This window comes from Podarcis cretensis, assembly GCF_951804945.1.
Source record: "Podarcis cretensis genome assembly, chromosome: 10".
NCBI lineage: Eukaryota > Metazoa > Chordata > Lepidosauria > Squamata > Lacertidae > Podarcis > Podarcis cretensis.
Genome location: NC_137179.1, coordinates 36,940,964 through 36,966,146, shown reverse-complemented (window position 1 = coordinate 36,966,146; position 25,183 = coordinate 36,940,964). Strand labels below are relative to the sequence as shown.

Here is a 25,183-nt window from a genome sequence, read left to right as displayed (position 1 = left end):
GGAGACAATGATGGTATAAACTGAAATATAAATTATTCAAAACCATTAACTGGAGTTGCTAGCTTTTGTTTTTGAAATTGCAGTGGGGACAGACTGCACCATTATGAAATCACTCTAGCATTAGGTATGTAAAAACATCCATGGCATCTTACCAAAAAAAACATTCGTGGCTGCATAACCTTCCTGGACAGTTTCATCAACGTTCCTTCTTTCAAAAAGACCTGGGCATTCAAGCAAGCAAATAAATTTAGTCAGTTGCTAGGAGTATAAAACTCTCCCAAGGAGAGTGCGAGAGCTGTTCCATTTTCAAACATAGTATTAAGTACATACTAGTCAAGAGCCCAATAAGACAACAGAGCAATACTGCAGAGACAGGAAAGGGCACTGCTAAAAGGGAGATGGTGGGATTGCTAGGAAAGGAACAGCTACTAATAGTACTAGAAGTAGTCTGTGAGGCCAGGATGCTGCTTTTGTAAGTCATGTGGGAATGGGACCTATTCATTCTGCCCAGAGGCAGTATGGCAATGTGGCCTGGGCAAATATGGGGTGCCAACTTGAATAAAATATTGGGGGGGCGGGGAGAAGGTAAGCCCCGCCCCACCTAATCAATTACATGACTTGATGCACACACACCATTTGTATGACAATACCCATCAATGTTTTTTTTGGGGGGGTCCCCTCAAATATTTTATTGGGGAAGCGAAAGGGACCTCAGCCCCTAGGAGTTTGCTCTTATGGACAAATGTTTGGTTGGTTGGCCTAAGCTAGACTTTTCCAGCCTAGTGTCCTCCAGACATATGGAAATATAATTCCCATCAGTCAGCCAACATGATAGGAGTTGGTAGTACAAAATATCTGCACAGCACCAGGTTGAGCAAGGTTGGTCTAAGCCAGTGATGGCCAAACTTGGCCCTCCAGCTGTTTTGGGACTACAACTCCCATCATCCCTAGCTATCAGTGGTCAGGGATGATGGGAATTGTAGTCCCAAAACAGCTGGAGGGCCAAGTTTGGCCATCACTGGTCTAAGCAGACCCCCACAGTGCACTACAAACTAGACTAATGGGCTACAGAAGTGGCACAAACCTTTGTTTGTCTTATTCCCATCACAGGAATTAGCACCTTTGCCTTTGCAGAGGCAAGAGTTACTGTCACAGATGGAGGTGACTGATGAAACAAAGAAAAAGAAACCCCAGATCTTCCTTTTCCCTTTTAGAACTAAAACCTATAAATGGGCCATAAAAGTAGTTTTCACACACTAAGGTTTGTTTGCTTTTCGCAACCTACTGTTTGCTTGTTGGTGAACTTACCCTCCCTGGCTGTACAATCTCATGATGACCGTTTAAGCTGTACTGTATTTGCATAAGTTTCTGAAAGTTGTCCTAGAGGGTGGAAGCATAAATAAAGTTATTGTAAACAAACTGATGAAAAGTTCCATGGCGGAAGAATCCTCTGTGAACACCAGGGAGCCACACAGGTTGCTCACTCTAATTGGCTCTAGAAGTGTTGAAGTCAAACACACTTCCATATTCTATGATGTGTACCAGTACGAAAAAAACTACACAAATCCGAAAAGTAATATTTGCTGAATTAAAGGAGCTGAACACAGGAGATTTAAGCCTTAGGGCCAAAAACTGCAGGGTTAGCTCTACACACAGGCCTCCACAATTTAACACACACTGCCCATAACAGTAAAAAGTTCCATGTTACCTCCCTTGTTTCTCATTTGTAAAGAAACTGAAGTTGCTTCAAGTGACCCATTAAAGTCATGTATAATCATGTCTTCTATCTAGAGATCTATGAGCTTTCCAGGCAACACAAATGTGTCATGGTTTAAACTGATATCCACAAGGTTGGGCTTACTAGTATACAGCTAAAGTAAAATGGCAAAATACAGAGTGACAGACAGACAGACAGAGAAATAAAACCCCACAAAGCTGCTGAAAACCATATTAAACTGTCCTTTCAAAAAGCCTTCAAAATGGAAGTCTTTATCCCAGTTTTTGTCTGTATAGTATTTGAACTGATTTTTCATATGGGCTGTTCTTTTAAATGGATGATATAATATATATGCTTTAAAATTTATATGTTATTCATTTGATTTTTCTTATATATGTGGCTTTTATATATGTTAATATTATATCATAAATCACTACAGGAAGCCTCATGGGAAGAGATTAATAGATAAATAATATTTATAATCATAATTATTATCACCATTATCACCATCATTATTCCATAACTGAGATACTTACTCCCTGTTTCATGATGTCATTAGCATGGTTAGCCACTTCTATCACAACAGCAAGAGCATCTTGAAAACAAAACAAAATGTATTTCAGCATTGACTACAGTATGTGTCAGTATTAAAGACACCTAAGTTTAATGGAAAGGACCTTGTATTTCCACACTTAATGTAAAAGTTGACCAACAAAGTTCAAGATCAAGGGGAAAATACAAGAACAGAATTTTTTTATGCAATATGGTTTAGATTTATTTCATATACATTAACAAAGAAACATGATTATCGACCACTCACTACTCATGGGGACATGGCAAGACACCTTCATTTAATTTGGAAACATCTGTATAATAATAAATGACACTACTGTGCTCAACAGGGAGGGTTGGGGAAGGTAATTTTTTTGGGTATGTTTTCTAAAGTTGTTATATCTGAAAATGATTCCTGAAAAGCTAAGGACACTGGAATAAATCTTAAAACAGTAGTTGGTGTGGGGGGGATACATTTCCACAGCATCAACAAACATGAGGAAAATAGGAAAGAATGCGTGAGATTTTAAACCTCCCAACTGTGAGAGTAAGAAGCTTATCTTCTCAACAGAGGCAACTAAAAGCTATCAGGCTACATTAGGCCTGAGGAAGGTCTGCAGTCAAACATAATATGGCCTTTGCCCCCTGACACAGAAGAGTTCATACCCCATGATCCCTCAGTGTTTTTATATCAGGAACCTCTGTAGCCTTAAATAAGCCAGCAAATATAACACAGAGCATTAGCACTGGCCTTGTAGAAGTTATTTCTGACCTTCATGGATTCCTGAACCAGTGGTGCTTACCGATAAAAAACGTGTTTTTATACACGTTGGAAGATGCCTAGAGTGGATGGGGCAACCCAGCCAGATGGGCAGGGTATAATTAATTAATTAATTAATCAATCAAACATGACTGGAAGTGAAGCAAGGAAATCTCTGGCAATTTCCTCACCCTGGGAGCTTCCTATGCCATCTTTCCCGCTGTTCAGAGGATGCGCCCCAATCCTAAGAGCAAACATGCAGGGCACTGCAAGAGAAGTGTAACCCAAGAAACCTGAAAGTGAAACTTTCTCCCTTGCAGAAACTCTGGATCCAGCCTTGTTGTGGCTGTGCCACCAATGAAACGACACACACCCATAAATTCAAGAAGATTGTTTTTTTCATTAAACTATGGACTAACTACTATAAAAGCAATTACCCTGAGTATCTCTGAAGTCAGCCGAATCTTCTAAGAGGTTCTTTAAATAATCTGTGGAAAGAGAAATGTTATTAAGGAAGAGAACTGGATGAAGTTATTACAATGAACCTCTAGGTGGCCCAGTTGAGCTATAAGATTATTACGTCTCCGAAAAGGTTTGCACATTTACAAAAAGTCCTCACACTCACTGATTTCAAAGGGACTTAAACATGTTTAATGTAGCTGAAATGTACTCTGAATGCACGTGGTTTAAGCACTGGTTCACGGTATTTCTAGAAGTGCCTTATGCATATATTAAGGAGAGGATCTTCTCCCTGGTGCTTCTTGAAACATTGAAATGCCTTCCCAAGGAAGGCATACTGAGCACCAACACTGTATTATTTCTGGTGCCATGTTAGAATATTTCTGTATGCCAGGCATTTTAAATTACGACGCTTTGAGATGATTGAATAATTTTATTCCCCTTAGTTCCATCGCATTGTTGCTTAGGTTTCATGTTATATTTGTAGGTTTAAAATGCATATGTATAGTGCCCCCTGATCTATTTTTTGTTATATGGTTTATGATTTTTTTAAACATAAAGGCAGCATAAATATGGTGCTTGCTCTCTACTCCCCCCCCCCCAGAAGGCAGCAAGCATCTTGGTAAGAAAGAATAGATTGGGGGAGGGGTCAGACTGAAACACAGCCAGGCAAGTGCAGTGCTGTTAAGCTTCTAAAATGGGTGGCAGGAGACACAAGTAGATTGTGACTGAATGGGCAGACTGGACAGCCTTTTACCTCTGAGGGATTGCTAACACACACAAAAGGTGATTTATTTACAGTGGTACCTCGGGTTAAGAACTTAATTTGTTCTGGAGGTCCATTCTTAACCTGAGGTACCACTTTAGCTAATGAGGCCTTCCGCTGCCACTGTGCTGGCGCCGCCGCACGATTTCTGTTCTCATCCTGAAGCAAAGTTCTTAACCCGAGGTACTATTTCTGGGTTAGCGGAGTCTGTAACCTGAAGTGTCTGTAACCCAAGGTACCACTGTACTGCACTTATGATGCACCATTATTTCCATTGTGGATCTCATAGAATCATAGATTTGGAAGAGACCACAAGGGCCATCGAGTCCAACCCCCTGCCAAGCAGGAAACACCATCAGAGCACTCCTGACATATGGTTGTCAAGCCTCTGCTTAAAGACCTCCAAAGAAGGAGACTCCACCAACTCCTTGGCAGCAAATTCCACTGTCGAACAGCTCTTACTGTCAGGAAGTTCTTCCTAATGTTTAGGTGGAATCTTTTTTCCTGTGGTTTGGAACCATTGCTCCGTGTCCGCTTCTCTGGAGCAGCAGAAAACAACCTTTCTCCCTCCTCTATGTGACATCCTTTTATATATTTGAACATGGCTATCATATCACCCCTTAACCTCCTCTTCTCCAGGCTAAACATGCCCAGCTCCCTTAGCCGTTCCTCATAAGGCATCGTTTCCAGGCCTTTGACCATTTTGGTTGCTTCCTCTGGACACGTTCCAGTTTGTCAGTGTCCTTCTTGAACTGTGGTGCCCAGAACTGGACACAGTACTCCAGGTGAGGTCTGACCAGAGCAGAATACAGTGGCACTGTTACTTCCCTTGATCTAGATGCTATACTCCTCATGATAGAAGCTTGGAGGGGACCTAGACCTGCTTAGCTTTTTTTGCAAGGTGGCTGCATCATGTGACCTCAGACCATCCTCTGAGAGTGAGCAAGCTGTACTCCAGCCACCACCCCTTCAATAACTTCTCTGCCAGTCGGGGATGATGAACAGCAGCAGTCTGGCTGATCTTTCTGACTGCGTGTTCATGCAGATCTCTCACACAGAAGTGGTGATTATTCCCCAGTGGTTTTCTGAGTTTACAGTACAGTAATTAGCACTGCTCTTCTTCAACCTCAAGCACTAACTATAAGTTTACGTTACAGACTTGGATTTTTTCACAATGACAACATGGGGGACAAAATTCCACACGGTAATTTCTAGGCAAACACAGCATTTTTGCAGAGTCTTAAGCAGCAGTGAAAGAACTCTTACTATTTATACAGCAGCTGAGAAAAGCAAAGCAGTGGATATTTTTCTGGCAAACAGACAAGCCCTAGAGAGGGATGCAACAAATAATAATAGTTTATAGGATAAAGGTGAGGAAGGCCAAATGGATATGAATAAACAGGCGGAAGGGAAAGAAATGACTACACTCTTGAGTCAGAGGAAGGCCTACTCATTTTGCTGTGTTTTGCTCCTGGAATTCAGTCTGTCAGGAATTAAGTTAAGCTAGGGCATTCCAGAGCTCAACTCAAGATCCTGCATGTGCAAGGTTTTTGATCTATGTTACCTGCTGCAGGAAGTGGGCATGAAAAGGTGATGTTTGTTTATTTCTCCTTCTCACTTGTAGTCTCCTGTGCTCCAGAAAAGCTGTTCCAGAGGGTTAGTGGACCCTCCAGAAGACTATGGGAAATAGTGCTATGAGCTGCAGGGGAACTGGGGAATCAAAAATTGCTTCTTCTGGAGAGTGCGTCTCCTGTATCTCATAAATGAAGGGGTCTTTTTCTTTGTGGAAGGGCAATGGCTCTAACCCAATACGTATAGAAGTGTTTTAGAGAAAGTATATTTTATGTAACAAGCTATATTATGTATAGCAAATTGGTGTGCACATCCCTTTTCTACATCAGAGTAATTAGCACTCTTGACTATTCATTGAGTCCTATATTTGAGGATTCAGCTGAGGAGCTTCTTAACAGAAATGATGCTCAGAAGACCCGCAGAAGACAGGTTGTAAAATTAGTTTCTTCTTCATTTTGTTATACGGTCTTTCTCAAAGCCCAAGAGCAATAATGTCAAACCCAACATTTACAGCTCCTGACTTGCCAAAGCACTTACACTACACAAGAAAAAGAAAATAGAGTGAGGAAGTCTCAATAATGTGGAATTCACTAACTCAGCATAAATCATGTTCTCTGCATCTTTAGCAATAAACCTGATATTTCTGCTACACTCTGTTTTTGAACATGTTTGCTGTTTTCACACTCTTTTAGGGCCATTTTTGACCCTTTTCATGGCACTTTCGGGTTCGTGGCAACGCTAATGTGTACGGTCGCATGTAGTGACCATCAATTCAGGAAATTTCAAAGCAACTTTTGTGTAGATTCATAGTAAAGGGATTATATGTTCAGGGCATGACCAGTGAGACATATTAGAGGTCCATAGACGGCTGAAGTTCCCACAGACTGGTAAGGAAACAGCAGAAAGGAGCCAAGGTGGGAAGGTGGGACTATGCAGAATCCATAGACTACTCTCAACATCAAAGAGCAAGGATTCTGTTACAGTGCCATGATATGTGTGTTTACACAGAAGTCCTGCCATGCTCTATAGGGAATATATCCTAATAAATGTTTTTATATTGCCTTATGGCAATAGGGGAAAAAAGGAAAGTCAATTTTACAAAGGAGTAGTAGAGTATGGATTTGTTTTTTTAACTATAGCTAAATCTATAACAACATGACCAAAATAAGAGAATATGCATGGATCAACACTTGGTATAAGAAAAATATTTATATTATATCAGTTTTCAGAGCTTCCCTTTCCCTTTTGAAATCAATACTGTTCTACCCTGAACAGCAGAACCAGAATGAACAGCTGTGGAAACATAGCATAACATCATAGCCCTGATGCTTATCACCATCAACATTTATTCAGCAGAAGACGAAAAAGAATCAGCTGTGCTCTTCCTTTGCATTTTTATCCACTGCAGAAGAATTTCTCTGTACAATAATTTTTCCGCGCATTTGAATTCAGGTAAAAATATTCTTAGTGAATTGAGGTTTGCTACCTGTAGAGCATTGGCTTTTAGCTCTTACCTGTCAAAAGCAGCCTGTACTGGGGAATCCTCTGAACTGGCTTAAGCAAATAGTGCTTCAGTGCCAAGTTCGCGCAGCGGGAGCTCATCTGAAAAAGAAAACACCCAGGATTTTGAAACTTAACATTCTTTTAAAACAACTTGCCTGAACCAGACCAAATAGTTTACTCTTGCTACTGTCTGCAAGCTGTATTGGTTTTTTCTTTCTTTCTTTAAAAAATGGGCTGTTATTCAATTGTGGTTTTGCCTTTGCAGAAAGAAGTTTTGATGAAGCCAGTGGCTCATCTAGTCCAGCAACTGGTATTCAGAAGCATATAGTGGAGGTAGAGTATAGTTATCTGGTAGCCACTGATAGCCCTATTCTCCAGGAATTTGTCTAATCCTCTTTTAAAGTCGTCTAATTGGTGGACATCACTGCCTCTCATGGGAGTTAATTCCATGGTTTAATGATGTGTTTGTGAATCACAGAATCATAGAATTGTAGAGTTGGAAGGGGCAACGTAAGTATTTCCTTTTGACTGTACTGAATCTTCCAGCATTTAAGTTTCATTAGATGTCCCCGAGTTCTAGTATTAAGAGCAGGGCTGAATTAGCCATTAAATGAAACAATATTTTGAATTAGATCTATATGGGGGCACCAAAATCTTTTAAGTGCTTAGGGTCTCCAAAGGTCTTACTCTGGGGCCCTGATTATGAGGGATAAAAATGTTTCTCTACGCAGTTTCTCAATACCATGCATACTTTTACACACTTCAATCATGTCCCCTTTTATTTGCCTTTTCTTTAAACTAAAAAGCCCCAAATGCTCACCCTACAAGCAACCAACAGAAGACTTTAGGCTGGCTCACATTTATATAGATGTAGAATTTAGCCAACATGTCAGCATGCTATGACACCAACAGCTTCACCATTCTGATCATTTCCTCTATACCCCCATATGAGCAAAGTATAATTGTTGCTACTTTAGCACCACATACAAAGCAGACAAGCAGCAGCAAAGTGTGGTAGAAAATAAGGATTTTCTGACTTTACAAATCTGAGGACTAATTTAGATGAACGCATGGTGCCTCAGATCAACATATGTTATAGACTCAACAAGCAATAACTAAGGAAACATGGCAGCACGATGCTTTGGATTTGCATTTTGGCAGAAGACTGAATCTCAAATGGAAAGAGACTCAGCCAAGAGGCTTGACCAGCTTCTAACATTCCATTCAGTTCAAATGGCCTGAAAAAGTCATTTATTGCGGACAGAAGACTTGTACAGGGCTGATGAGAGCCTCACTAATAGAGAAAATATTATTTCCTTTCTTGTTTACATTTATTTTCTTAACCTCAGTTATACATTTCACTGGATGAGAGAACAGACAAAGAATGCTGCTGCCAAATTGCATCTGATGCAAACCTCCTTGCTAGCTGTAAGTCCACGGTCATCAAACTTCATAAAATAAAATAAAATATATATCAGTTTCGATTGTTGCTTTCCATATCAGGTTCTGCCAATTCATTAAATGTATAGGTTTTATAAATCTGTCAACAGAACTAGATACATTTTGTAAACTACAATATGGCAAACAAAATCTTTTGCTCACAAAGAGATTCCAAGACACTCTTCATGATATTGTATCTTTGAAGAATCAGTGCTTTTAAGAATGAATGTTTCAGTTAGAATTCTGACTTGGGTGTTTTAAATTTCCAGTCATTTGCTCTGCTGTACTTCCCTTGCAGAACTTTGGTTATACAGTAATCGTAAAGAGAATGTTTACTTATTTCCAGTTACATATTATGCCCAAATACGATGTACATGTGTTGCTTACCAGATGTTATTCTTATCGCTTGCTTCTTGATCCTTTAAAAAAGATCCAAGCTACTATGGGGGATGTGTAGAATCTCTGCTCACATGCATTTTAAAAAGGGACCAAAAGTGAAAAAAATATGTACACTATATCCAACAAGAGACATGTGCGTGCATTTTGTATTCTGGCATTGTACAAACCAGGCCTTAGAGAAAACTAAAGTCAAAAGATGGAATGTATCATCTGACACCATTGATAAAAGGTTCCATTACCTCAAAGTCTCGAACAACAGCAGCAAACCCAGGGTTCTTCTTGCATTGCTCATCTAGGAGAGCTACATTCCTATCAAATTCTTTGATGTACGTTGAATACATCTTTAGGTATGGTCCTTTTTTCAAAAATATATCAGCAATTCGCTGGTGGTCAATCCTAGAATTTAACACCATGGACAATTAGAACTTAAACCTGAAGAATGCATGACGGAGGGGGCATATTTCTCCCTCTTTCTATTCCTTCTACACAAGGACCTCAACCTCCATCCTGGGAAAACAGTGCCCACCCCCAGGCCTCCTCTGCGACCCCCTGCTCAGTCCCTTTCATTTGTTAAGAATGAAAGTGTTTGCAATTTAACAACATGTTCCAGAGGACTGCTATTGAAACGGGCATCTAAATCAGAAGGGGGCAGCTAGTAGCCTTTGAGCTAAACCTGGCCATTGGACAAGCCTCACTTCTTCATATATACCCTTCAAGGTAAAAAGAGGGGCCCTTGTAAGCCTAATCAAGATTTATCTGACTTGGCTTCATAAGAACAAAAGGTATGACAAAAATTCAGATTTTCTTCCATCTCCTTTTCCATCCTTGCTACACTGCCTAGCAGAACTCAGGCCCTAACAAAACACGATGCTATTAATGTTGCTTGGCCTTGAGAGAAAGAGAGTTTTCACATATAGACATTTGGGGTAGGCGGAGCTTTAACCCTTTCTGCCACAGCCCTGATCCAGATGTGGGGGGATGCCTGCTATTCAAAGTGGGAGGAAAGCACCCATTGGTACCAATGGCTGCTATTTTCCCACTGCAATTAGCAGCCAAATGGCAGCAGGAGGCTTGACTAGGAGTATGGTGGAACAAATAGTTAAAGCCTTCCTCCTCCCATGTCATAGTCCTGACCTGGCTCAGCCCCAATCACCCAAATAGCCTATGGCAAAAATAGCAAACACAGCCAAGCAGGGTCAAATGACATTAAAAAAGGCTCATTTAGTCAGGAGTGATTTGGTCATAGAAAGTAAAGATGAAGAGGGAAAGGAACTTAGTACCTTTGACCCTAATAGCCAATCTAGCTGCAAACTACTAATATATGTGAGTACATAAACACACACACACACACACACACATATCCAGGGAAAATCTCAGTTCAAAAATAGCAGCATTGCAACATCATATATTCGTAATTCAACTTTGTGGTCTAAAAACAGCACACATTACTAGAAGCCTGAATATCCCAATATTCTAACCAATAAGTAAGCAGGAATCTGTGCTCTGACTATGTAGTTACCAGTGGGACAGCCGCTCTTCGAGTTCTCTCAGGAGGTCCCGATTAAGCTCATACAGTTGAGGTAGGTAGTACAGGATCTGGTTCAGGATCCTGTCTTCAATGACTGGCTTTCCAAGTTGCCTGGAAGCATGTGCTACTGAATCCCGGAAATCCTGTTAGGGTACAAACACAGGCACACAAAGAGCCTCTGAAAATCTGGTCTCCAAGCAACTAATATAGGTCACACTATTTCCCTTGTATACATGCAGAAGGCCTATTTGGCCACATTCCCCAGGACCAGATATGCAGTCCAAGGTCAGATACTCTCACTTCTGTGCTTTGGAAAAGAAGGGAAGTTCAGGCACAGCTTAAGCTTACTGGAGAAAATAGGTACAACTTCTGGAGAAAATTTGCCTAGAAAATACCATACCTAGCCACAATCCATTTCTCTTTCTGATCTAATAGAATGGAAAGCTGTTTGACTGTATTTTGTCAAAGGTGCTGAAAGTTCTTAGGAGACCCTTATTCTCCTCAAATAGCTACAATTCCCAGAGTTCCCCAGGAAGTGGAATTGATTGTTAAGTCACTGGCAATTGTGTCTGTCTGAGGGGAATGGGTGTCTCCTAACAATTCTGAACTCCTTAAATTATAGCTCCCAGGACACTTTATGGGAAGCGGAAGACATTGCAGTTCGAAGTGGCTGCATATGGAGCCAAATACTCAAAAACGTGCTCTTTTCTGAATTTCTCTGTCTTTTATTTTGTGGGGTAAGGGGAAGATCAAACACCCCATCGCCTTACATACTTAACCTACCCACTGTGTGGGTTCAGTTCATCTTTACCAGCCAAGCAATACTTTATGTAAACAGTGCAATAAGGAGAAATGTACAAATCTAAACAAGGCAATGCAATTATGTAAATGCACGCACAGCTGTTTTGCAACGTGTGTGGGGGTGGGTGAACACTGGTCAGCACTTTCCTTTCCTCACAACCCCTATTAAGATTAGAGGACTTGAGGACTTGGTATTGGAGACTCAGCTGCACAAGGTTTCAGTGGAAACAGATGGCCTCATTCATATGGAAATGCTGTGTTTTTGTATGTTGTAAGCCAACTGGCGACACAAAACTTAACTAGCCTTTTTACATCCCGGGGGTGACCTTCAAACACTGCCTTCACACAGAGAAATAAGCTGAGGAATTACTATAGCTAATCGAACCCAGATGGAACACAGGAGCTCCAGAGAACTTTAAGCAAAGCGTAAGATGCATAACATTTAACAGGGAACACTTTTAAAAACATAAGAGGAAAAATATGCTGGGAATGTGTGTACTCTTAACTTGCACAAGCCAGACCTATGTTGCGACCCAATCCTGAATGCATTTATTCATGAATCTAGGACAGTCAAAGGCTAATAATTGTGAGGTCTAGCTCTTTTTGGCTTAAAACTTGCAACTAATTACTCCTTCTCCCTATTGATCTGATACATTCCGCCCTTAAAAGAAAACAAGAACAGATGTATGCTTCATGCTATGTGGAAAAGCAAAACGTTCTGCCTGAGCAACTGCAGGTCCAGTGATCCAAAACTCTTGAACCTAGTGCAGCACATAATGCGATCTTTCTCCCACAAAAGGATGGAGTAAAACTATCTTGTAATAGGAGCAGGCAAGGCAGAAAATTCAATTGTTTGTGCTGTACCAGAGATGAGAAAATTATTCATCACATTTCTGAAGCGCATACTGCAGCTTACTGTCTTTCTTAGCAGAGAGGTCTGGTGCCTTTTAGAGCTTCAAGACAAGCAGCAAATCAACAGATACAGATTACCCCACCATTGCATTGCCTTGCTGAGGAAAGCCACACACTGAATTTTTCTCAGCTTTTACAAGCAGCTGCTTACAAAGTAACCAAGCAAAATTCGTTACAGGCTTCCAGCAGTGCAACACTTTGCACTGAAGACGTTTCCCTCTTCATTCTTTAATATAAAAAGTACATCTGTCCATCTTCAGAAGCCGCTGCCTAGTCACTTCAGGTTCTAACATGCATATGCAGATTCTAACATGCCCATGTGGCTCCTAGGTGAGTCCCAGGAAAGGCTCAATTACTCTATTAAATTTTAATGGGTTACAGGTGCTGCAGTCTTGAATTACAGACTAGTAAGGTACAGTTTCATATACTGCCAATTTAAAGCAAAAAACCCCAACAACTTCTGCATCATCTTGCAAGAAATGTTGGAGCAGTGGTGTAATCGAATACTGCCTTTCATCTTTTTTTAAATTAAAAAAACTTACTACTATATATAAATTGCATTTCATTATGCCTGATGTCATGTAATCCACATATATACACATCCTAGAACCTTAAAGTCCTTTTGTCACACTTCCCAGCTACTGGCCAACTAGAAGAGCTAGCAGAAAGCGATTTGCAAAGGAATCTTTTGTTAACTGGGACTGTGAGGTTATAAGCCCAGTACATTTACCAAAGAGAAATCCTGGTGAAGTCAATGTCTCAACTGACATGAAAGATCCATACGCACCTATGCTTCTTCCTCCCATTTTGAACATTGCTTTAATCAGTTGCTTTCCTTTACATCTGAATCATCAAACTATACTTTGCTCCTACTGACAATTAAAAAAGCTGCACCAGACTCCACAATCCCCAATTACTCCTAAAATTAAGAAGAAAAAACTGGCTGTGGGGATCTTTCCTTTTCATCTGGAGAGATTCAAACAGCTCTTTTTTACTTAATGGAAGACTCACTGCGAAATTTAAAAAGCCCTGACCTAGCAAGCAATCCTCAGCCTCTGAACTTTGATTGCCCAAGAATCAGCGAAACCTGAACCGTCAGGTTCAAACCTGGCTGCCTAGTAAGTCAGGCTCACATATTTCTTGTAATACTTGAAAACAATCTGTAGAAAAACTGTATTCCTTTAATGCCTAGCTAAGTATTAACACACCCTAAAAGTATTACTTTTCAGTATTTCCTTCAGTTTGGATGTTCTTCAATGTATACATGAACAAGCCTACACATTCTAAGAGAAGGCGATGCAGGTAAAATGACAGCAAGATAGGGCTGTGACAACCTGTTTCACTGGCGTATGGCAACAGGAAGCAATAAATCTGAACTCGGCATTATAAGGGTGAGTCTGCCCTTGTCCCCCTCAGTTACATGAATTGTGTCATGAAGCCTCATGGCAGGGTTCACAGAGCTGGTAAGAGTGTGCTATTTTCTTTCCCAGCACAAAAGACTACCGGTACTTGGCAACTCAAAAGCTACCATAAACAAATTAAACCTGTGTTAATATATTCTTTAGTGTGCAAAAGTTCACCTGCGTGCACACAAACAAGAGCATTCAGAGGTCAGAAGCAAAAACAAATCACAAAAGAGCACCCTCCTCCTGCTCTACTGCATTTCTGACCGAACTGGGAATGCACCAGGATTTCTGACAGCTAGACCTTCCACCTTTGCATCTGCAGGCCTAGAAATATTCTAGTACACGTTCTAAGCACATTTGTAACATTCAAACTTCCTGCAGCACTTCAACAGAAAAATTAATGCACCTCAAACATTCTATTCCTTCTATTCATTAGGAAGCATTCCAGGAGTTTGGAGTTGATATTTAATTGCTGTTTCATTAGGCTATTTTTTTAAAAAAGAATGAACATTTAAGAAACTCAGTTGAATACATTTTCTGAAAAGAACTTCATAAATAATTAACTTTGAAGCAAACATGCTTATGAAGTGAAATAAATACTTACAATGTGCAAAAGCTTCAGAACGTCTACAAACCTAATACAAAAACAAGAACAGTAAATATTATCTCAACCGCAAAGGAAAAACATACATACTTCCATGCATAAATTATTAAATTTTACACCAATACTTACACTTTCTCTGAGCTCATTATTTCTTTAGCAATATGATAAACTTTTGTTTTCTTCCCAGCTGCTTTAATCTGCAAATAAAATTAAACTTTGTAGAATACAGACAGGCTATTTTAAAAACAATGCAACAGCCCTAAATCTTAGTTTCTTTCTGCTACAACTTTATTGGCCTATTGCTCTGTACTCTGTATTCAAGTAAAAAAAAAAGGTAAAGGACCCCTGGACAGTTAAGTCCAGTCAAATTTGACTAGGGGGGTGACACTCATCTCCACTTTCAAGTATTCAGGGTACAAGTGAATTCATGTTTAGCTGCCATAAAAAATGTTAATGTTCAGTTAATTGCTAGTTGCCTCCACTACTACCTACTTAGGAGTCTGTCTTAAAAATCGCACCTCTTATCTGTTGAAAGAAATTGGAGTCAGGATGATGTTACTGAGCCATAACTGGAAACTGAAAGTTCTCCAGTTATGGTCTAATAATGAGAACACGCAGCCTCTGGTTTTAAAAAAGTTGATTGTCTTCACTTTCAAACAATTATTTTTTAATCAGAGCTTAGCAAGGCCGAGAGATATATATTTGTTTGGCTAACAATTTATACATGCTTTTAATTTTCTCTGCAGCTGCACAAAGTTTTGCAATGGTCAAGGAAGGAAGGAAGGAAATTTGATCCTCAACTGCAAGATTCAATGTTTGGTAGGCAAGCTTGAGAAAGAAGATGATATTTGCCAATTAAGTCCTAAGTTCCATGTATACTAATACATGTCCTGTGAAACACAAGAAGCTTTCCAATGAAGATGGAATTGTCCAGTATGACTTTCCAGGGATGTTCCATGCACATCATTAGATTTTTAACTATATCTGTGCCTCACAAAGTTCTGGCAACAGGCATTGCTAATAGCAACAGGCAAGTGCAGTAATTTGGATAAACTTTGGAGGCTGAGGACCAGAAGACCTGGCAGGACTGGGCCCAGGGATGGATGGAGAAATAAAAAGCATCTTTCTAATGGAAAAATGTTGTTTTGCCCAGTCAATACTGTGATGATTTAACTCCTACCAATTCCATTCAATGTTTTAATTTTAATTACTATAATGTTATTATTGTTTGCTTTCTACTATACTTTTCTTACTGCTCACATCCCCAGAATGTGTGCAAGTGGGGATTCCCCATTGTGCCTCACCCTCTTTTGGTGCTGAAATGGTGCATTTTCTGCACTGTTACATGAGTGACAAATTGCCTGTATTTATACTAAGAGGTGGTACAAAAATGGAGGAAGTAAATTAACATTAGAATGCCAGAGGAACACATTTGCTTTAATCCTAATTAATGTGCCACTGGTAGAAGTTCTAACAGGCCACTCCCACCAGTGTTTTTCCCTTGATGGCCGTGCCTCAAAAATCTACTCTGGAGGGTTGGAGCACTGGGTGAGAGGCAGTGACTGAGAAAGGGGAGAATGGTGAAAAATGTTGCTCTGCTCCTATATGCCAGTAGTAGTTCACAGAGGATCCAAATTCTCTCCATTTAGAAAATTAGCTAAGCTCCAAGTCACAATATCTACCTGCTTATTTTCCTGTGTATCAGGCTCTCCTTTGCTAGAGTCTGAATTTGTGTCATCATCGTCATCAGAGCTATCAACATCTCTCTGTAGCATCTCATCATCTGAATGTTCATCTTCCAACACCAAATCAGAGCCATCAAGTAATTCTACTGAGGACCTATGAAACAATTGTTTTACAATATAAAACAATGTATTATAATGCTTTGGCTGAGGCATAGTCACTGTTCATTAAATAAGGCTACTTCATTGCTAATACAATCCTAAATTCTTTAACATATCCCAAAGAAATGAGACAGCAATCCACTTAAGATCTGCTACTAAGACTTGTTTCATGATTAGTATAATGGCCTTCCAAGAGCATTACAAACTAAACATCCTGGTGTATGCCTTTTAAATTTTCCAGACAGATGCAAAAATATATCTTTGTCAATGTTTGAGGACCAAGCACAGGATCTCTCTGTATGCATGGTTTCGTTTATTTTCTATGACACAACCATGAAAGTTGTCTTCCTTCATTTAGTTTCTTATGGATTCAAGGACAACACAGTGCACAGTGGTGCTAGAAGACTGTGGCCCAATACACACTATACATATGATACCACTTTATACAGTCATGCCTTCCTCCAAGGAATTATGGGAGCCATAGTTTAAGAGTGTTGAGAGTTATTAGGACATCCCTATTCCCCGTACCGTGCTACAATTTAGAAATTTTGGCTTAGCAACCAATCCCTCTTCCTAGGGCACTCTGAGCAGGCATGTATAGGATTGCAGTGATAATGTATATTATATATTTATACACACACTAGTTATTATAGAAGTCAGCTCAAGTCTGCAAACAAAAATGCTTTCTGACAGCTGCCACAATAATTTTTTTTAAGTGACACCTGGTGACTCCACACTGCTAGGACCCAAGATGCTGTCACTTTTGATTAGATACACCCACCTTCTTACAGCAACTCAGAGAGGAAGGCCACCCTGACATCATGAAGGTGCTTGTTCCTCTATTGCTAGCATATAATCAAATGATTTTTTAAAAGTATGTTGCTTAGTAAGACATTTATTGAATATTTTGGAGGTGCAGGGAGCATAGTTCTTTCAAACTACTTTTGCCTTCCAAATCAATTGGCCTAGAAATAATTGGCAAAGAATGAAGTGGTATAAAGTAGCTCAATCGTGCCAATAGTTTCAGGACACACTGTTTTGCTAGTCTTGTGCACTGTATAGCAAGTCTGCTATAAGTGAACTATGAAAGAAAAGACAAAGTTCAGGGGTAGGTATTATTATTAGTTCAAGGACACATTTCAGCCAGGCAGAAACTTGAATCAGAGTTGGAAGGGACCCCCCCCCGATGCTCATCTAGTGCTAAGCCCCATTCTGACCTCTAGGAAAGGTTATTCCCAATTCTAGGAGCAACCAAGTTCTGAAACCTGGATCTCATGACCAACTACTTGAGGATCCTTATAAAGACAGGGTGACGTGTGAAGCAGCACAGCCCTGGCCACTGTGAGAAGGCACTCAGGGCCTTGTCCAGGGAGAAGACCCAACACCTTAGTCTTAGCGGAGAACAATGACCTAGCAGAAAAAACTCATGGCTTACATCTGTCCACAACATTACTGTGCAAGTGACAGAGGTGCAGCAATCCTAAAAGCAACTGAATACACCTGAAACCATGTTTATCTTCTCCCCTTAGATTTCTTATTAATTCGATAGAATCTCTTTTAAACATCTGTCCAATACTCCTTTTTTATTTGAACTCCTGACTTCATACCAGTTTTTCAAATTTACACAATATCTCTGAATAAGTTTACAAAATGAACAAAATGTACAATGTGCCCACTTCCTTTGAAATATTAATCTCCCACGTTTTCAGTGTCAAGGATTACCGCATATAAGCTTTTTTGGGAAGATAAACTTCTGCAATTAGCAGTCATGTGAAACAAGTCACCATTAAATCACTGCACTAGTCTTTGAGTAAGAATGCCCTGTTGTATCATGTGAGCCAGCTGCCTCTCAAACACCCACACACCACAGCAAGAGTCTCTTTCGCTGAACTTAAAGAATTTGCACTTCTTGAAAAAGTATCAGCTCAATCACAATGCAAGAATATTGCACTAGGTGCTGCCTTATTAACTTTTAAGTTCAGAGCAGGTAACAAATAAACAAACCAGGGAAAATACATTTATGTAGAATAAAATATTTCCAACCACAACTCTCAGCATAATTTCATCAGAAAATGAGACTGCTACTAGACATTTTGCAAGGGCATATTTATCTCGCAAAACCCAAAATCTTAAGATTTCTTTTTACAATGATTAAAGATGCAGGATTACTGGGATTAACAGTGGGCATTTTTGTCCTAGTAGTCCAGAGGAGAACCGCAGGCCTGGGACCAAAGGTGACCCCCTCTAGGCTTCTCTTTCTGGCCCCCAAGGCATACACTACAACCTAGCACAGCACTTCTCAGGCCACTGGTTCTGCTTTGCACCCCCCTTGAGTGTTTTTACCTGCCTGGAATGTGTCCCTGAACTGTGATAAATGTTGCTTGCTTGGATGGAAGGATAGTTGGGAGGATGTGTACAAACTATTTTATGGTACAAATAATGTTGTTGTTATTTATATATCAGCTTTCATTTCAAGAATAAATAGCAACATCTGCACCCAGTAATATCAAATCTGATGCTTCAATTCTGGGGAGCTGATACTTATTTTCAACTTAACAGCATAACCAGCAGCTAGTTTATCAGTATACAGTAAATACTCATTGGAAGTCTCATTTAATTGGATACTCTCTTAAGTGTGTCAAAAGCCTATCAATTACACACAGTTTTACCTTGTGCCACCTTCAGATGCATGCAAGTCCACATAAATTATTGTAAGAATAGTCAAGTTCGCATAATACAAATGAAGACTTCCTAAACATATTAAGACAGTTTAGCAAGAGTAAAAAAAACACTTGTACACTTAACAGTATTAAAGAAAGGCACACCTGATTCCTATAAATAAACCTTAATGGCTGCACAGTCAACCCTAGTGGTCACTAAAAAGGTGCCCCATGGATGAAACAAAATGCAGTCTTGATCAACAGCAGTGTAGCAGAGGATGTGTGCAGTTGACAAGTTGCACCCAGCATGCTCCAACATCACAATATCAACTGTTCCAGAGTGTGTACCTTTCAAATCTCACCTGGCTTCTCAAAATAGCTTGGGCTATACTACTCAATCTTCTATAAAAGTTTATTGTAACAACAAAGGATCTTCTGGTGGCTTGTGATCCTTAACTGAACCCCAACCCAACCCATTGTAAGTGAAGCCATCCTAATTTTATCCCACCCCTCCTTTAAGGAGAGAAGAAACAACATACAAATGTGGTCTGTTAATTAGGTGTCATGCTGTAGGTTGTGATTAAAAATGTGTCCACTTATAAATATTATGGATAGTTGCTACAGGAAAGCTGCAAAACGTTCAGGTACATATTGGGCCAGTTAAGATTTACATTCACCAACAAGCTAAACCATAATTTAGTTTAGCATCTGAGAATAAGCACAGGGACCACAATCTCCTTTCCTTCCTTTATAATTTATTTATTTATTAAATTCAAACCCCGCCCTGCCTCTCAAAGGACCCCAGGCTACCACCTCAATCCTAGTTAGCTAGTTAGGTCTTTTAGACATAACTGGGAACTAGCTAAGTGTGGTTTAATGCCAGTTTACTATCTAGGATCTTAAACTATGGTTTGAACTGTGTTTGATGTGTTGTGCATATAATCTAATCCCAGTTCATCTTAACACCAGCTTCTTAACAACATTTGTCTATGCAATAGTTATATAACAACATTCACAGTATGAATGATGACGGACCTATATTTCCTGCTAGCATATTTTCTGATCCCCATGTAGCTATCCAAATAGCCAGAAAAACAATATGGAAGTGCTATACAGAATCTATTGGCTGTGCATAGCATAAAAAATGTCAGAGCAACCCCCTGCCCTAATATTTTATTAGCTTCTTATCAAACAAAGCATAAGTATCAGCACTCCGCATTTCTATGCACACAGAGAATAAAGGAAGAACTCATGTGCAGACATGTCCAAATAATTCCTAAGTTACCATATTGTTCACATTAGTGGAAGCTGTAAAAGCAATAGGGGAAACAGGTCTGAACACCACAGGGCTTTTGTCAGCTTTCAGTATCTTGGCATTGCTTTGGGTCTTTTTATGTGCTACTAATGTCATGCTAGGGACGCAGGTGGCGCTGTGGGTTAAAGCCTCAGCGCCTATGACTTGCCGATCGAAAGGTCGGCGGTTCGAATCCCTGCGGCGGGGTGCGCTCCCGCTGCTCGGTCCCAGCGCCTGCCAACCTAGCAGTTCGAAAGCACCTCCGGGTGCAAGTAGATAAATAGGGACCGCTTACCAGCGGGAAGGTAAACGGCGTTTCCGTGTGCGGCTCTGGCTCTGGCTCTGGCCAGAGCAGCGATGTCACGCTGGCCACGTGACCCGGAAGTGTCTCCGGACAGCGCTGGCCCCTGGCCTCTTAAGTGAGATGGGCGCACAACCCCAGAGTCTGTCAAGACTGGCCCGTACGGGCAGGGGTACCTTTACCTTTACCTTTAATGTCATGCTATTCCTGCCTTGATGTGCACCTTACTTGGCACCCATCCCTACTAGTTAAGTATACAGCTGTAACTCATTTTGATCTCCCTGGGAACTTAATCTTCAAAATTACTGAGCCGCAATGATGAAGGGTTCGGTTTAGTTAAACACCTGGACCATGGCTCCAACATAGTTAAGAATGGCCCTCAATTCCATAGAGAGGGTATTTAGACAAATGGCACTAATAATAAGAATAACCCTACCTCCAATTATACAAACATAAAACTAGCATGTTAAGGAGAAGACCAGGCTAACTCTTGTCAGAGCTCTTGTTTTCCATCTGCATGGAATTTTGTGTTTTGGTTTTTAATAAAGTGAAACAGTCATTGCTGCAGTTCACCACTTGCATCTTGAAACAGTTTTGCCATATGATTATCTGCTCATCTAGAAAGCTCCAGGCTTGCACCAGTTTTTGACAGCTTGGTAATAATACCTTAGTACAATACCAAACACACAAAAACATTTGAACCCATTTACTCTTGCTGTTAAATTTCCACGACCTCCCATGGCTTTCAGTATTGAAGGGAGTGGAATCCTTTCCTTATCCAAGATGCATAGGAAATCCTTTCCTACAATCTGATTTACTATAAACAATAACAAGAATCAGGGGTTCTAAAACAGGGATTAGAATGTCACCATAAAGGGGGAGGGGCAGGCGGAATCCAATACAAATTTGTATTTCCTGAGCTAGCTGATGCTGAAAATAACATACAGGAAAAGGCTGTTGTCCAGTCGTACAAAGAGGCCTTTCATCCATTCTGATTTTGTTAGACTTTCCGCTTCTCTTTTAAGTTACAAGTGTCTTCTGTGATCGTGTCGTAGTACATTGCTCTTACAGGAAGATCATGTTTTGTCGGGGGGGGGGGGTGTTTGGCAAGCCTCCTATCACTAAGCTGCTTCTCAATCCAGAAGGGAAACTGTCGTTGGAACAGAATTATATAAAAGGATGTTCTGCTTAAAAAGCAAACTAACTTATGGCTTAAGAAGAATGTTACTACTAATTATTAAAATAAAAGGGGTAGTGGTAATTTTTAATTATTTTTTTGGGTGTTATTTGCACAGCAAATTACTGGTGAAAGCTGTTGACAGATATTAAAATTTTGTGGTCTGATATCAAATGTGATAGGATTCAAATGAATATCCTAGGACATGGGTCAGCAAACTAAGGCTCGGGGGCCGGATTCAGCCCAATTGCCTTCTGGTTCCAGCCCGCGGACAGTCCGGGAATCGCCGTATGGATCGGCCTGGGGATTCTGATCGTTTGGGCTGCGCCATTCCCCCCCCCCCACACACCATGGCAGCGCCTCCTCCATCCCTCCTTCTGGCTTCTCCCCGCCCTGCCTAGAGGAGGAGCTGGGGAATTAATGTAAGGAACCATATCTGCCTTTCCACCTGATTCAGCTAAAGACTTAAAGAACACTGATTAAAATGTTGCAGTAAGAGATGGCAATTTCCTTGGAGAATCATTTCTCCAGTTTATGCATAAAAGACAGGCTTTGTCTTCTCAGTCACTCCTAATAATCGCATGGGGGAAATAACCAGAATGATTAGGGAGAATTAAAAGATTGCAAAACTGGGCTATGATAAAGAATTAGGTTATTTGGTCACAGTCTCAAGAAGTCAGCATTAAATCAACATTAAGTTTCTAACCAGGGATGTGTCAAGGTTTAAGAAAAAACACTTTCCAAAATGACAAGTTATTCAACATCTCTGCTGATCATGTATGAATGCAAAAATATGGAGTGATATGGCCAACGTAATTCATTAAATATGACTTCCCAGTCCTTGACAATACAATTGGGAGTGTATTAGATGGAATATACTAGGACACACACAGGATTGCATTGTGAAAGTCTGCAGAAAGAGTTTAACCAACCGTTTGTGTAGATGGACACCAAAATGTATATGATTTGCTCCCAAATCCAGTATCCTACCTGCTAAACTCTGAACATCTCCTTGTTGCATCATACAGCTCTTGTACCTCATACACATCAGCATCGTGGTCTTCAGCACTGCTAGAATTGTGCCAATCAAAAGGTGGATTTTTATCAGTTGGCACAAAAGGTAAATTTTCATACTCTGGGATTTCTTCATAATGGCTCACATTTTCATATTCTGGTACATAGTCATGAGTAAGAGAATTCACATGTCCTTGCGATAAGAAACTCTGTTCATCCAAGGACTGTGATCTCTGGCTGTTTGTTGATTCATCCTGACCCCTGGACCTCTGCTTTCCCTTTTGTGAGGACAGGCTGCCCATTTCTGCAGAATGTGCCTTTGAGGGTTTAGTTTTCCTTCCATTTGCTGCACTAGCCGCATTCCGAGTTTTGCCACGCGCTTCATCACTGGAAAAAGTAACAGTGCCATTATCCGCCGATTGGCTACCCTTGGTCAAAAATTTCTGGAAGTCACTTTTCATTAAGCAAACAGACAGCTTCATATTTAGGAATTTCTTTAGTGAATATTTCTTTTGAGGCTCTTTTGGGGGCTCTTTTGGGTGTATTCTGTCCATATCTACAGAAGACAAGGATTTGGCTCGAGGTTTTGTCACAGCACTTGCAAGTTGAGTGTTTTTTGCATTCTTGGTGTTTTTTAAGGCTTCCGGATTGCCAGAAAATGGAAGAATGGGATGAGGTAATTTCCAAACAGGTCTCTCCAAAGACAACTTTGGAGTATCACAGGGTTGCAAAGTACTTTGTTCTTTGGCTGACAAATGCCTTATACGAGGTCGCTCCAAGGGAGGATCTAAATCTCTCTGTTCACTAGTAAGGTAGGCACTTTTCTCTATCAGTTCCTCTGATGCGGCTTTTTTCAATAGTCCGGCTGCAGGGATGCTGTGCCTTTGAGGCTTCTTAGGAACAACTCTTGGTGAACTTTCATCTTTATATTCAGCATCTTTATGTTCCTTCTCTTGTGCAAAGTCATCAAGGCTTTCAAAGGCAGGCAAATGCTGGTTGCACGATAATTTCACTTGCTTAGGCAAACTCATGGAAAGATTACTACACCTTATAAATCCAGGTTTTTTGTCGTTAGCAGCCAACATGCAGTTATGTTCCATTATATTGTCAGCAGGATTTACTGAGTTAAGGTCTAAAGATTGCTCAGCATTTCCTACTAGGTGAGGGCTTTCATGCAGAACCTCAGACAAGACATTTTGCTGGATCATTTCTTCAGATTCAGCAGATTCTGCCTCCTGAATCATTTTCCCAGCAACACATGAAGGACTCTCTGATTTATCAAGTGCATGTATAAGTTCTCGGTTGTTATAGGAAACACTTTGAAAAAGAACATTAATTTTTGTGGTTTTTCTAACAGCACGCTCAGAAAGCCCAGCAGAACTGCAGTCTGAAGGAAGTGGTTCTTTTGTTCCTTCTCCTGAGATATCTATGCCATCTTGCCGGATTAGACATGGAGCAGCACGTAGTTTTCTTGGTTTTGGAACTGGGGCAGATTTAGGGGATGGTGTAGAGCCTACTCTTAATGAAGATAAAGATTCATCAGTCCCTTTTGTGGAGATGCCTGTGTGCAAATCACTAGTATCAACTTTTTCCAAAGGTGCTGTGTTAAGCGAGCAACAGGAACTGTTGGTATTTTCAGTCAAAAGAGGATTTTCTGACATTTCAGACTTGATACCAGGCATCTCTGCATGGTTGCTTGAATTGCCCATCATTTCCTCCAAACTGGATGATGGCGAAACCAGGTCTGTAAACTCAATTTTAATGTCCTTTTTATAACTACTCATGCTATCTTTTTCAAATTTGTTCAAAGGTGTTTGCTTCAAACAGCTGTTATTGGGGCATACACTTTGTGTTAGTACATCTTTGAGCTTTTCATCTAAAAAATTAGCCTTTAAAATTACCCTATTTTTATGTATACTTTTACCATTGTGGCTATCAAGTATTGTTCTAGATTTCAGAGATGATGATGGTTGTTCAGCTCTATCAATGTTCTCTAAGTTTTCCAGCTGTTCAAAAATGGTTGGATTTTTGCAAGTATTCTCCCCATTCCCAAATTTATGCATGCATTCAAAACTGCATGAACACACAGATATAATATAAGCAGTATTTTCTCTTGGGGCTCCATTTTTGTAATTCAAATGAACCAAGTACTCAGAAGAGTCTATTTTGCATTCTTCTAAACTCTTGGAATTTTTCCTTAAAGGTGATGGCACAGTTTTAATCTCAGGAACAGGCGAACAATTGAGAACCTTTGGTTTTGGTGCTATTGCTGGTTTCGTTTTCTTTGTGGGTTGTAAAACATCTGCAAGGACAACATCTGGTTTAGGTGCCACAGGAGGTGGCACTACTTTATGTCCCACCACAAATTTTGGTTTTGGGGCCACTGGTGGCTTCTTAATTTCTAGAAGGGGAAAAGAAAGAAGAGGAATATTAGGTTGGTCTAATTGATTCTAATTAGCAATACTGATCAAATA

General features: G+C 40.2%; 1 protein-coding gene across 1 annotated transcript in view; it reads right to left on the bottom strand.

Moving 5' to 3' along the window:
* Window positions 1–25,183, bottom strand: part of FGD6 (FYVE, RhoGEF and PH domain containing 6) — a 51,813-nt gene that overhangs the window by 13,592 nt on the left and 13,038 nt on the right. Inside the window, exons 2-12 of the mRNA XM_079991875.1 lie at window positions 22,686–25,110; window positions 16,102–16,258; window positions 14,549–14,616; window positions 14,420–14,450; window positions 10,688–10,839; window positions 9,408–9,564; window positions 7,341–7,428; window positions 3,467–3,517; window positions 2,254–2,312; window positions 1,309–1,380; window positions 153–221 (exon numbers count right to left, since the gene is read on the bottom strand). Of these exons, the coding sequence (XP_079848001.1) occupies window positions 153–221; window positions 1,309–1,380; window positions 2,254–2,312; window positions 3,467–3,517; window positions 7,341–7,428; window positions 9,408–9,564; window positions 10,688–10,839; window positions 14,420–14,450; window positions 14,549–14,616; window positions 16,102–16,258; window positions 22,686–25,110 (3,329 nt within the window). The remainder of the gene's footprint in view (window positions 1–152; window positions 222–1,308; window positions 1,381–2,253; window positions 2,313–3,466; window positions 3,518–7,340; window positions 7,429–9,407; window positions 9,565–10,687; window positions 10,840–14,419; window positions 14,451–14,548; window positions 14,617–16,101; window positions 16,259–22,685; window positions 25,111–25,183) is intronic.